Here is a 13,047-nt window from a genome sequence, read left to right on the forward strand (position 1 = left end):
TATTTACTGCATGGGGTTTTGTGACAGCTCTGACCAAGAAATGTCAGTCAAGGCAGACACTGCATTTTATTTTTGTGTATGTGTGTCTGATGCTTTTCTCCAGAATGTCTGAGCATCTCCTGGAAACCTGGTGTGTGAAACTGCATGTTGGAAGGCAGTCTAGCAGGTTGATTTGGACATGAGTATGAATAGATTTAGAGGGAAGAAAGGATTTGACAGCTCTGCTGGAGAGGGAGATTTGACTAAAAGTGTCTCCCACAGGGTGTTTAGGAGTTGGCATTGCCCTGAAGCTCTCTTCTCCCACCTCCAAGGATATCTCTGAAGCTTACAAGGCAGAGATCTCTTTGTAGGACTATAAGGAGATGATTGGCTAATGAGTGCTCCAAGCCACTGTTAAAAGGCTGGAAGACACCTTGGGGCTAAGGAAAACTGAGAGCCCAAGATGGACCCAACCCAAAATGCAAACACTGAGTCCTTCTGTTCTTTTTGGAGACTGTGACAAAATAGCCTTTCCTGTGTCTGTGCCTATGTGTGATTTGGAATAAAAGTCAACTTTAAATATGCATGCAAAGATGTGAAGAAAATCATAGCCTGGTTTTTGTTCTTGGGGAGTGTGGGGGAAAATGCTGCTGAAGTCATTCCTCGGTTCTATGAACTCTTTGTTTTGCGTTTTATTTTTCCTTCCGGTCTTGCTGTTTTCAGGTACCATCCACAGCTCAGCTTTCCTTCTGATTGCCCCATGATCCTGCTGCTTACCTCTTCACAGGTCTTCGGTATTGCTCTCAGGCTTTGCTATTGACAACAGTTTTTCTCAGAGGCAGATTAATCCTGTACTGCAGGAGGAAGGTAAATGGAAGCCTTTTTAAAGCCAGAGCTACTTAAGTTTTCTCTCTTGATGCTAGTCATGGTGGTCATTGTAACTGAGAGCAGATTGTGTTCTTGCTGTGAAGAAAAATTGTCTTCTCAGGCTCCTGAATTTCTTTAGGAGGGTTTTTATTTGCCTCTGACACAATTTTGAGTTGCAAAAAGTAGTTGGAAATTAAAATTTAGGAGTGGTCTCTGAGAGGTACTCAGGCAGGAAATAGGAAGAGAGCTTTGAAAATTGTTACCTGAGTAAAAACTTGTAGGTCAATTAGGTTTGCAGGTTACATTAAAAGAGTCTCCAAAAATCCAGTGGGTTACACAGTGCATGCTGTGATTGTAGATGTGTCAAAGTTTTTGTATTAAAACAAAATTTTTTTTTTTAAGATGCAGCTTTAAAAAAGAATGACCACACCTAGACACCTCTGACTGAAAATGGTATTTTACCAGAGTTGGCTGGGACTAGGTTTAACACTTGAACACACACATAGGGCACAAATAGATTAATAAATAAATTGCAGAACTACATACAGTGTGAAAAGCAGAAGGGCTCTTGTCTCTTGCCAAAGCATATCTAAGTTATGACTTCTGTCCTGCTGTGTGTATGCATTCAGGGTTTTGTAGAAGAAAGTTATTACCACAGCAACATCCTACAGCTGCTGCCAGGATTTACTGCAGGGATGAGAGCCAGAGCTGGGATCCTTGCAATAACTAAAGACTAACAAGGAAGATGACTCCCTGCCGTGAGGCAGTCCCTGAAGAGACATCTGTGCAGGCTTTTCAGATCTGTAAGTATATCTGTGAAGCTCTTGTCACTTGACCCTGTGTGATAAAACTATCAGCTGAATCAGTTCAGGAAATGTTAATGGTCTAAAGCAATCTTGGAAGGTGAGGCAACCCTGTAAGCTGCTTGCAGAGAGGTAATTAAGGACTCACCTTCATCTCCCTGACACGGGGATGGGACCTGGCAGTGTGTCAAGTTCTTCACTGGGAACACACGAATTTAACACAGCCTAGGGCACTGATACAGAGTGGTTGAGGCTGAAAGGGACCCCCGGAGGTCACCTGGTTCAACAACCCCCCTGCACCCTACTCGAGGCAGGGCCACCTAGATCCAATTGTGCAGGACCATGTGGCTTTTGAATATTTCTGAGGTGGGAGACTCCAGGACCTCCCTGGGTAATGTGTGCCAGTGGTCAGCCACCCTAAGAGTGAAATGCTTTTTCTGTTCTGTCCAGGGGAAACCTCCTGTGTTTCAGTGAGTGCCCATTGCCTCTGTTCCTGCCACTGGGCAATGCTGAAAAGAGGTTGGCTCCATCTTCTTTGTACCCTCCCTTCAAGTATTTGTGTACATTGATGAAATCCCTTTTACAGCTGCTGAATTGACACAGTGTAGATATTCTTGCTTTTCGTGCTTTCCAGCTGCCCTGTGAGCAGAATTGACTTTTAGACCCATTTTCAGGAAAGAAAAAGGGTAATGATGCTGTTACAGGGTGGGTGATGTATACATTCCAAAAACATTCATACATCCATTTTAGAGAGACCCTTGATGGAGATGATAGGTAAGCAATTCATTAAAAAAAGGATTAATATATTTTTTTCTTCTGTGCTTACTATCTACAGACTTACCTAGGACTATGCAATGTTTTATCTATTTCACTCAAGCAGTAAGCAAACTTCTCAGCTAATTGCTTACATTTGTTTTTTTTTTTTTTTCATAACTGTTAGGACTTCAGTTAGGAAAAAGTGCCATCTCTTTATACTGGCTTTATCACAAGAGAATGATTACTGTAAAGTTAGTAGGAGAGCTGAAACAAATAGAGTTGCTATTGCAGCTTGTACAGGCAATGCAAGGCAGGAAGGATAGAAAGTCAGTACTTTGCCAGATAGGCTTTTGTTTTTTTGGCAAGTAAAAGTCAATTGTAATGGTGAAGCATTATGCAGTGTATTAGTTTTCTTTTATTGTGCTCAATAAAAATGTTGTCTCTGTAACTTGAGACTTAACCACTGCAGTCTCTTGTAAATCCTATTGAAGATGTGAGGAAGTGCTTTGGGTGCATTTATGTAACAAGAGTTACCACTAAACACTGAAATATTGAGGAGCTGTGGTATTGCAGGTCTCCTGATGATGGCTGTAGAGTGCTCCTTCATTTGTTAAGGAAAAAGAAATTTTCATCAGCATTTTTACCAGAGGCTCATTAGGGATGAGCACAGCAGCAAGAAGATGAGCTGTCATCTGTTGTTCCAGCTTAAAAATTAAGCCATTCTTCTACTGAAATGTGCAACTTATATCCCTGCAGGCAGACTTGCACAGTACTCCATGCAGAACTTCTCCCTCTTGTCTGAGCTGTTTAGAGATGAACAAACCTTGATGAGGGATTGAGAAAAATGCCTCATTCCAAAAACTTGTAGAGCTAATGAAAAGTAAGCTGTGTTGTGATGATGGACATGAAACCTATGTAGTATTTAGAAAATCTAAAAGGTGAGGTGAAATTATTATGGGAAAAAAGCTTCTGGATCTGTATGCTCACCTGCTGTCTGAAATAGTAATTACTTTATGAAAAATGGTTGTAGTTGTGTTGCAATCTGTGCAAGGTAAAGGGCTCCTGCTGTCTGAAGGAAGATTTTAAATTTAATACTTGTTGCACTGGGCTGAAAAGGGCAACTAAAACCCCTGCCTTAGAGCCTTAGTACTAATCTCAATGACTCTTCTTGTGACACTTCCTAGTCGTGCTTGGCTTCCAGAGGGTGAAGCTGTAAGTAGAATGAGTTGTAATTTAGGACTGCAAGAGATTTCCCATGTTCTGTTTTCCCTTTTTGACAGAGAAACTGAGTGGTAGCTGGTCTTTAACAAAACTTTCTACTCCTGGTGTCTGCTCTGGGCATGTGTTGCATGTGAACATGATCTGGTGCACATGGAGAGCCAATCCATGGGCTTGTCTGGGGGTTTTTCCATGCGTGTCCCCTTCAGCTTCGCCTACAAAAGCTGTGTGGCAGCATGGCTCACAGGAGGATAAGTGGAGATGGGGGAGGAAGGAGATGGCCCTCAGCCTGCTGTGTTTTGTGGAGAGCAGGGGGTTTTTTTGTGTCCTTTCTTGCTAGGAAGTTTGTGTTTCATCTGGTTGATGCCTCTTCTGGACACAGAGAGTTTGCATTAGAGCTGTCATGGTGTCCTGCTGTGATAAATTGTACCAGGAGATCTTTTTGCCTCTGCATTTAGATGGCCACTTGAGAATGCCAACAGGAAGAATGTCAGAAGTATGTCCTGTTCCTGTTCTGTGTAAGCACACAGAATGAGCCCTGGCCTTGTAGTGGCTGGCTGTGAGCAGCACTAGGAAAGAGAAAGAAACCTGGAGTGGAGGCTGCTGCAGATTGGAGCTGAGGGATATAGCAGAATGTATAAATTGTGTGAAGAATGTCAGTGTTGTGGTCCCTGCAGTTTCTACTCCTGACTGAAGTCCTTATTGTAGTGTCCTTAGATTTTTTTTTTTAACACCTTACCTTCAATTGTCATAATCATGGCAAGGTTAAAGGGAACATTAAATGTGTATGCAAGAGCAATTATGGTCTCTGTGTCCATGTGCTGGGCATTTTATGGACTTCAGATTAAATTAAAAATATGTTTTAGCCTTTAATCTGGTTTTCTGGATACAAATTTCTTGTTTAAAAGTTAAGCCTACAAATACTTCCCCCCTTTTGACCAGAAGGAACAAAAGTGGTTAGAAATTAGTGGACTGCAATCAATATCTAAACTTTTGCTGTTGAGATACACCTTGTAAAAAGTAGTCCTGCACCTAACCTTATTTTAGAAACTTGTTCAGTTCTGCTGACTGGTGTTGTAACAGTTAAGGATTGTGCTTCTCCTGAGTGAGCAGCCATCAGCCCTGGATCTCATTTATTGTCCTACTTCTTGCTGGGCTGTTGATGATCCTCCAGTTATTTGCCTGTGTTACTATCTAGAGCATGACATTTTCCCCCTCCATTGTTCTTCTGAGGAAACTAACAAATCCTTCTCTTTTTTTAGATTTGTTTTGTTTTGGCTTTTTGGTTTTTTTTTTTTAGCTGGCCATTGTATCCAAACTGTTGCAAAGGCACACGTATTCTTGTGATATTCTGAATTTAGTACCAGTGTCATAAGTGAGGAACTGTGGCTGCAAGAAATCAATTTACTTGCTCGGACAGGTAGGGACATTGCCAGGGCTGGAAACTAAGCCCAGGTGTGCCCTGGAACACTGCTTTAGTGCCCTCATCACCTTTCCTCTGCTCAAAAGCAGGACAGAGGAAGCAATTGCCCCTTTGAAACTGTGTTGGCTTCCAGAATAACTGCTCTAAACCTTGCTTCTGATCTATGTGCTAGGTCTCTGAGTGTGCTGCTGAGCTGCCTTTATGTAGTCCCTGATACTCACCTGGTATGTGTATGCATGTCATAGGTAGTCCTTGACTTGGAGATTTTCTGTGCAGAAAGCTTCTTGCAGAGCTCACTAAGCTGTATGACTTGGTCAAACCATGTCCTAGGTAACTCTCTACTGTTGCTACTGTTATTATTGGGATTGGATAGAAGAATGTTGGTGGCAAGCAGGTAAGACGTGGATAAAAGCAAAATGCTACAGGAAAGGTAAATAGATGTGTAGGTGGTGTGCATGCTAAGCTGCAAGCTTGTCAGCTCTGAACTCTGTTATAAAACCTTCTTTCACAGAGGTCTGTTCTGTGTTTGTGTGTGTGTGTGTGTGTGTGTGTGTGTGTGTGTGTAGGTTCAGCTGCCCCTCATGAGGAAAGGTGCTCCCATGGCTGCTGTGTGCCCCCCAAAGCCTAAGAAACAGGACTGGGGGTTGTCTGGTGGGGCCTGGTGTACTGCAATGAAGCTTACAGGCTGTCTTCTGGAAAAACCTTTTTCAAATGTACCTGACCACTTGAGTATATTCTAAAAAATGCCTGTTTAGCAGAAACCTTTGTTTTGTTTTTTTGGTTGGTTGGTTGGTTTGGTTTGGATTTTTTAGCACCAGAGTGAATGAGTCTTTTCCCAGAAGAGATTTCTTAGTAGGATTTAAAAAAAAAATAAATTCTGCTTTAGATGCTGAGAGAATTAGTTCATGGATTAGTTCATGGGACAGGAGCACAGGCGGTGTTCACCTCAGTTCCTGCAGTAGAGGGGATGAATGAGGAGAGGAATAGGAAAGCCTATCTCATCAATAGGTGGCTAAGGGATTGGTGCCACCAGAGGAACTTTGGGTTTTTTGACTATGGGCCAAATTTCAGTATACCAGGTGGGCTGCATCTATCTAACAGGGGAAAAAGGACTCTAGCCCATAAGTTGGTGGGGCTGATAAGGAGGACTTTAAACTAAGTTTGAAGGGGGAAGGGGTTGAAACTGGACTCTCCAGAAAGGAGCCCAAGGGTGGGCAGCCCAAGTTAAGAGACAAACCAGCAGCCCAGCTGGAGTGCCTGTACACCAGTGCACGCAGCATGGGCAACAAACAGGAGGAGCTGGAAGCCATCGTGCAGCAGGAAAGCTGTGATGTAGTTGCTATCACAGAAACATGGTGGGATGAGTCCCATGACTGGAGTGCTGCCATGGGTGGCTACAGGCTCTTCAGAAGGGACAGGCAGGGCAGGAGAGGCAGAGGGGTAGCCCTGTATGTTAGAGAGTCTCTTGACTCTGTAGAAGTTGAAGTTGGTAATAATAAGGTGGAGTGCCTGTGGTTCAGAATCAGGGGGAAGGCAAACAAGGCTGATATCCTGGTGGGAGTCTGTTACAGACCACCCAATCAGGATGATGAGGGTGATGAATTATTCTGCAAGCAGTTGGCAGATGTTTCAAAATCATCGTCCCTTGTTCTTGTGGGTGACTTTAACCTGCCAGACATCTGCTGGGAACTCTACACAGCAGAGAGGAGGCAGTCTAGGAGATTCCTAGAGTGTATAGAAGATAATTTCCTGCTCCAGCTGGTAAATGAGCCCACCAGGGATGGAGCCCCGCTTGACCTTCTTTTCACAGAGAGGGGCTGGTGAGAGATGTAGTGGTCGGTGGACGTCTGAGACTCAGCAATCATGAAATAATAGAGTTTTCAATACTCAGGGATGCAAGGAGGGTCGTCAATAAAACCTCTACATTGGACTTCTGGAGGGCAGATTCTGGCCTATTCAGAAGACTAGTCCAGAGTATACCCTGGGATACAGCCCTTGAAAACAAAGGGGTCCAGGAGGGATGGACCTACTTCAAGGAGCAAATTTTGAAAGCACAGGAGCAGCTGTCCCAGTGTGCCGAAAGGCAAAGCCGGCGGGGAAGACGACTGGTTGGGCTGAACAGGGAGACTTTGAAAGAAATTAGGGTTAAAAAGAGGGCCTACCAATTATGGAAAAAAGGGGTAACTACTCAGGAGGAATTTAGGAATATAGTTAGGTTGTGTAGAAAGAAAATTAGAGAGACAAAGGCATAACTTGAACTGAATCTCATCACCTCTGTGAAGGATAACAAAAAGTCCTTCTACAGGTACATCAGTGGCAAAAGGAGGGGCAGGGAAAACATCCATTCTTTACTGGACATGGGCAGGAATATTGTTGTCAAAGATGAAGAAAAGGCTGAGGTATTTAACACCTTCTTTGCCTCAGTTTTCAACAGTAAGACAGGTTATCCTGAGGACAGCTGGCTTCTGGGGCTTATAGAAGGTGACAAGAATCTAAACAGCCCCCCTGTAATCCAGAAGGAAACAGTCAGTGACCTACTGAGCTGCTTGGATCCCCACAAGTCTATGGGACCAGATGGGATTCACCCAAGGGTGATGAGAGAGCTGGAAGAAGAGCTTGCCAAGCCTCTCTCTATCATCTACCAACAGTCCTGGCTCACTGGGGACATCCCAGATGATTGGAAGTTGGCGAATGTCACGCCAATCCACAAAAAGGGCCGGAAGGAGAACCCGGAAAACTACAGGCCTGTCAGCCTGACCTCAGTGCCTGGCAGGGCTATGGAACAGATCATCCTCAGTGTAATCACTCTGCAGGACAACTGACTTCCAATGTGACAGTAAAAATGTAATCATGTGCAAAAGAAATATAATCTGTCAGTATCTCACACCAAAGAGATGGATTGATGGTGGTTGATTTTTTTTTTTCTATTTAAAATTGCCTCTATGCACAATTGCACTTCTGGGAAGCTGGAGCATCATTTTGATGCATTTGGTACATGTGACATTTTATCTTTGCAAGAAAGGTATATCATAAATAAAGCTTAAGCTGGACTTGCTTTTTATTTCTCCACATTGTTCCAGCACCTTTTAATACATCTGATAATTGCTAATGGCTCTCTGGGTTGAAAATGGCAACAGAGCTTATCAGAAGCTGTAAGAGGAGAGAGAACTCATACTGGAAGGCAAAATCGTGAGTTTTTCCAGCTCTGCAGTGGCTCTAATCCAGATCTTTATTTTCTGGCCCAAGGATTAGTTTATTTTCTGCATTAGGTACTATTGTAAGGCTGCCGAGAACATAAAGCTATAATTTTTCCCTCAAAAAAACAAAAAAAAAACAAAAAAAAAAAACCCAAAAAAACCCCCAAAAACAAAAAACAAAAAAACAAACCCCACAAGCCTCCTCATTGACTGCAGTCAGCCACTATTTGTACCCTTAAACTAAAAGGGAGCATCTTCAAGGTGGAGGGTGGCCTGTGATGATGGAATGTTACTTCTGTGCTAGCTTGTGCTGCTGTCTGCTAATTTAAAGGTTATGGGGGGAAGTGTTGAGTAAAATTTTATTGTCTTGATGCACAGGAAAAATAGGGACAATGAAATAATTCCAGTATCAGTTCAGTCTGCCTCCCTGCAGGAAGGTTTTTTGAGTAAAACTCCAGTGCTTTCTCTCCAGGATGTTCAGCTGTGTTTTTACCTGCAAGCCATCGAGAGTGACACAGCCTTTTAAAATCTCTCTTTCTCTGAAACATTTTGTTCTGGAATAATAATAGAGTGAGCCTAATCTGTATCCCTGGAAGGCATGGCCAACCTCAGGTTGCTGTGCATGTAATTGACTCAACTAATGACTTTTTGCTTCTGCTGCTCTTGTTGCAAGGCAATTCCACAACTGCCTTGCTGTGACTGTTACACACTACCTTATTTTTTCATGGCCAGTTTAGGCCCATTTGCTTTACTGCAGCCATCGACCTTTACCAGTACATTAAAAAGGGAAAGAATGCTTGAAGCCAGACAGCATTCAAACTTTCCCACTTGTTCTCATTGAAATGAGTGAAGAACTTTCACTGTTCTTGTAATACTATGGGTTAACTATACTTGTGATCAACCCCCAAGTTGTTCTCTGGATCTCTTCAGGGCTGGGGAATCTGTGTGGCCAGAACTGTAGAGAAAAGATCTTGTGTGGGTCTAATACAAGGGCCTATTTCTCCCATCACTTAAAATACAGTCATGGCCTGTATTACTGCTTTTTGCACTGGTGTCACGTGCTTGTCCTGATAATGTCTCATGTACTTGGGTTTCCTTCTGCTATAGTAAAACTATGAGCTCCAAGATTAAATACACATGGCTTACCTCTATGGCTGTTAGACTTCACCAGGATCTTACAGCAAAAACAAGTCTGCTTGTGCATCCATAAGGATTTTCATCTCCTGGAGTATGGAGATTGTCCATACACAGGAGCTCTGTGGCTTTTCATTACACATTTATAAATGAAGGTGATGCTGTGAGGTGCAGAATTCTTTTTACTCTTTGTGCAACATAATTCCAGGGAAACTTTTCCCTCTTCTGAAACTCCTGGTTATGAGTGGTATTTTCTTTTCAGTGCAGTGTGTGGAATGGTCATCAGAGCATTAATGCTTCTCTTTTGCAATGCAGGGTTGTATGAAAGAGCTGGGGTCAGGTGAGATGGAGGAGCCTCTGCTGCACTTTCAGAGTGCCCTCAATGGCACTCTGAGATGAGATTTTGCTGCTTCCTGGGGCATGCCCTGTTTGGCACCAGAAAGCCAGTCAAAGCTGGGTGAGAGAAAGTAACAAAGCAGAGAGTTTGCTGACTCCCTCATTTAGCACTCAACAATGACTTTTACCAAGGACCTGCATCTATGATTTCCCTGGTACCAAATTGCCCTGCAATCTCGAGGCAGCCAGCCTGGGTTTCCTCTAGTTGCTATGCCTTGCCAAGGGTCTCTGATCAGTTCAGTTAAGTGGGCCCATGTCTTGTCCTGTCATCTGTGACCCATCCCAGGTTTCTAATCTCTGGGAATGAGAAAGGACTGTGTGTCTACTGTGTGTCACTTAAAATAACTGCATCAGTTGTGGTTCTTACAGCATCAACCTTGGTACCTATAGGATGGCACAAAACAGGAGCAGGTGCCTCAAAGTTTGTATGTGTCTGTATTGGATCCAGGCAGTTCTTATGCAAGTCCTAGCCCTGGAAGGAAGGCAGGGTGCAGGAAGGAACAATATGATGCTCATGTACTTTCCTGTGCCCATTACAGAAGTCCTCCATTACAGGAGGACTTTTGGTTGTTTCTGTGAAGGGGAGGGGGGCTCAAAAGCGGAACAAAGATGTAGGGAACCAGATTAAAGAGCTTATTGCAGGAGTACTGAAGAGATGAAGGAAGGGGAAACTGATCTGAGCTGTGCAACATGTTCCTATGTCACTACTCCATGACTGAGGAGGAGCTGGTATCTAAGAAGCAGGGCAGGGGCTGTGCTTGCCACATCAGGATACAGTAAGGCACAGAGGCAGGCAGAGTTCTGATGCTCTGACTTTGATCAGCAATGGCCCTTTAAGGCTGAGCAAGGCAGGCAGCATGGACACTGCCCAGTCCAAACCCAGCAGCCACGTGAGCTGATCCTGCGTGGGCAGTGCCAGCCTGGCACAGCAAAAGCCTTCTGAAGGCAGAGGGAATCAGATTAAGCCTACTGGGTCCCACCCACTCTGCTCCCCTTTTCCTCTGGACAAATGAAAAGAAGCTGTCTCCAAGCACAAGAATGTGGGGGTATGTGTCAGAGTAAGATATGCCTGTCAGCAAAATGTCCTCCTGACTCTGAGTTCTGCATGAGATGCTGCAATGTTGAATGAAATAACCTTCCAGGCTGACTCTGGTGCAGAGGTATTTTGGCTTATATTGCTGCTGGGAGCTTTCTCTTTTAGCTCTTTCTGTCTCTGTGTCCCTGGTCTCTGCCACTCTCCTTTTTTTTTTTTTTTTTCCCTCGATCTGGGATATGTGCTGTCTGTAATGCGTCAGGAAGTAATACGCAATGAGGAAACTCTCATCATCTGTGCATCAGGGAGAGAATTATTGACTGAGTGCTGAGCAGTCAAGTTATTGATTCAAACCATAGCCCAGTCTCTCTGTCTGCCGCTTGGAGTGGCTGCTTACATCCTTCTGGTTCATTGCATTTAATCGGATTCCCTGAGCTGCTGCGGAAGGGGGAGTTCGAACCAGATCCATCTATAATGTTTGCTTCAAAATCCAGCTCCGTATCCCCTTCTCCCTCCATGGAGCAGGCAGATTCAGATGCTCTGGACATCAGCACCAAAGTGCAGCTTTACGGTGTGCTCTGGAAGAGACCTTTTGGGAGGCAGTCAGCCAAATGGTCCAGGAGGTAAGCCACAGTCGCTGAGGGATGCTCCTTCACAAAGCCTGAGGGTGCTGGGGTAAGCTGGAATCTGAGTCCTTGGCTTTTCAAGTGTGGGTAACCAAGCAGAGACTAGGGGTGAAACTTTGGGTGTAGCCTCCCTGCTCTTGGGAGTCTGCTTTACACACATGGCACCCCAGCGTGCTTTCTGCTCTGTCTGCCCTGAGCTACGTGAGCTTCAGGGTGGGAACAGGAACCAGCTTGCATCCTCTGGATAATAGTCCTGCAGCTATTCTGTGACAGAGAAAGAGTTGGCTCATATATTTTGCCCCTAAAGTGCTTCACTTTTCTCATTAGTGCTTGTTTAAGCTCCTTTGGGTGTGAGATAGCTTTGCTGACCTGACTGTGTGTGGGATTCTGTACTGCAAGCCTTCATGGACCAGCACCACTACTACTGTGCTGAGCGGTGGTGATGGCACTCTGGGAACAGCAAATGCAGATTTTCTTCCCTTGGGGAAAAGTGGCTATGAATTCTCTCCAGTCTGAGACCAGGGAGTCATAGTCTGCTGTGTGTGGTGTATCAGTAGCCAGGAAGTTAAGATCTGGAAAGCATTTACTATAACCTTTTAACAAGGATGGAAGTATGTTCTGTAACATGAAAGTGATGGCTCAGTTTGGGGTTAAAGTTGGTGTAGTTTCTTTATGTGAATCACTGAATCTCATAGGAGAGCTTTCCACCAATTGTCAGATGATGAGACACGACATGACTGTTTATGGCTGGGTACTTGCACAGAAACATGGTACAGCTCTTTCTCATTGCTCACTGGGGGTGTGTGATCCAATGGATTGCACCTTCCAGCATTCTTTGGTTAATGTCACTGCTGACAGACATCATTTAGTTGGAGGACAACAGTTGAGAAACTTGTGTTTTTACCCTACTGCTGCTGGAGATGTATTTTGTGATCTGGTATTTGTTGTCGTGATCTATGAAAGAAGGACAGTAGTGCACATACCCACTGGGAAAAGACACAAATAAGTCATTAACAAAAGGCAGCACGGAAAGTCAGAGCTACCTCTGGAGCTGAGAGGCAGTTTTGTAGCCTTTCTAGCATAGTGTGTCTCAAGGCTTTTCAGAAGAATAAATTAACTGGCACATGGGAAATATCTACTTCTATTTTTTACTTCTTGTGGGTACCTTTTTGCTACAGTCTGTGTATATACAACACATCAAATCCATCTCTAAACCCAACTTTCCCAGTTCTGCTTGTGTAGGAACCACTGCTGTCCAGTCTAAACCTGTGATGATGGCATGGCCTGAAATATAACTAAATGCTGTTTGGGAAGCAGCTTTGTGTTTGTAGCCACCTTTGACCTGTGTGCAGGCTTTATTCTCTGCTTCTCTCTACCTCCAAAAACAATGGCTTATTTTCACCCAGAAGAGAATTTGTGCTGCTGCTCCCTAGTCAGCTCCCAAACATTTATACTGAAATAAATTCTGTCTGGAAACTAATGTGACTATGTTATGGAAAAGAAGTGAGCAGAGTAACAGAGAGGAAAGTAATTTGCAAAGGAGGAGACATTCTTAAGAGGCTTTTGTTTTCTGAGTCAAAATGTCTTGCAGGCAAATGGTCCCTCTCTTCTCTAT

At 43.9% G+C, this 13,047-nt stretch overlaps 1 protein-coding gene across 7 annotated transcripts in view; it reads left to right on the forward strand.

The window, feature by feature from the left end:
- Positions 1–578: 578 nt before the first annotated feature.
- The window catches only part of PLEKHD1 (pleckstrin homology and coiled-coil domain containing D1), a 39,427-nt gene continuing 26,958 nt past the window's right edge, over positions 579–13,047 (forward strand). For 3 of the 7 annotated variants that reach the window (XM_071744475.1, XM_071744474.1, XM_071744476.1), the window contains exons 1-2: positions 579–846; positions 1,476–1,649. Coding sequence is in view for 3 of the 7 variants with exons in the window: in XM_071744473.1 (XP_071600574.1) it covers positions 11,281–11,429 (149 nt within the window). In the remaining 4 variants the exon portion in view is untranslated. Of the gene's footprint in view, positions 847–1,475; positions 1,650–10,409; positions 11,430–13,047 lie in introns of those variants that run through there. The other 4 variants (XM_071744473.1, XM_071744472.1, XM_071744470.1 and 1 more) reach the window with 4 other exon arrangements.

This window comes from Heliangelus exortis, chromosome 5 (genome assembly GCF_036169615.1).
Source record: "Heliangelus exortis chromosome 5, bHelExo1.hap1, whole genome shotgun sequence".
Taxonomy (NCBI): Eukaryota; Metazoa; Chordata; class Aves; order Apodiformes; family Trochilidae; genus Heliangelus; species Heliangelus exortis.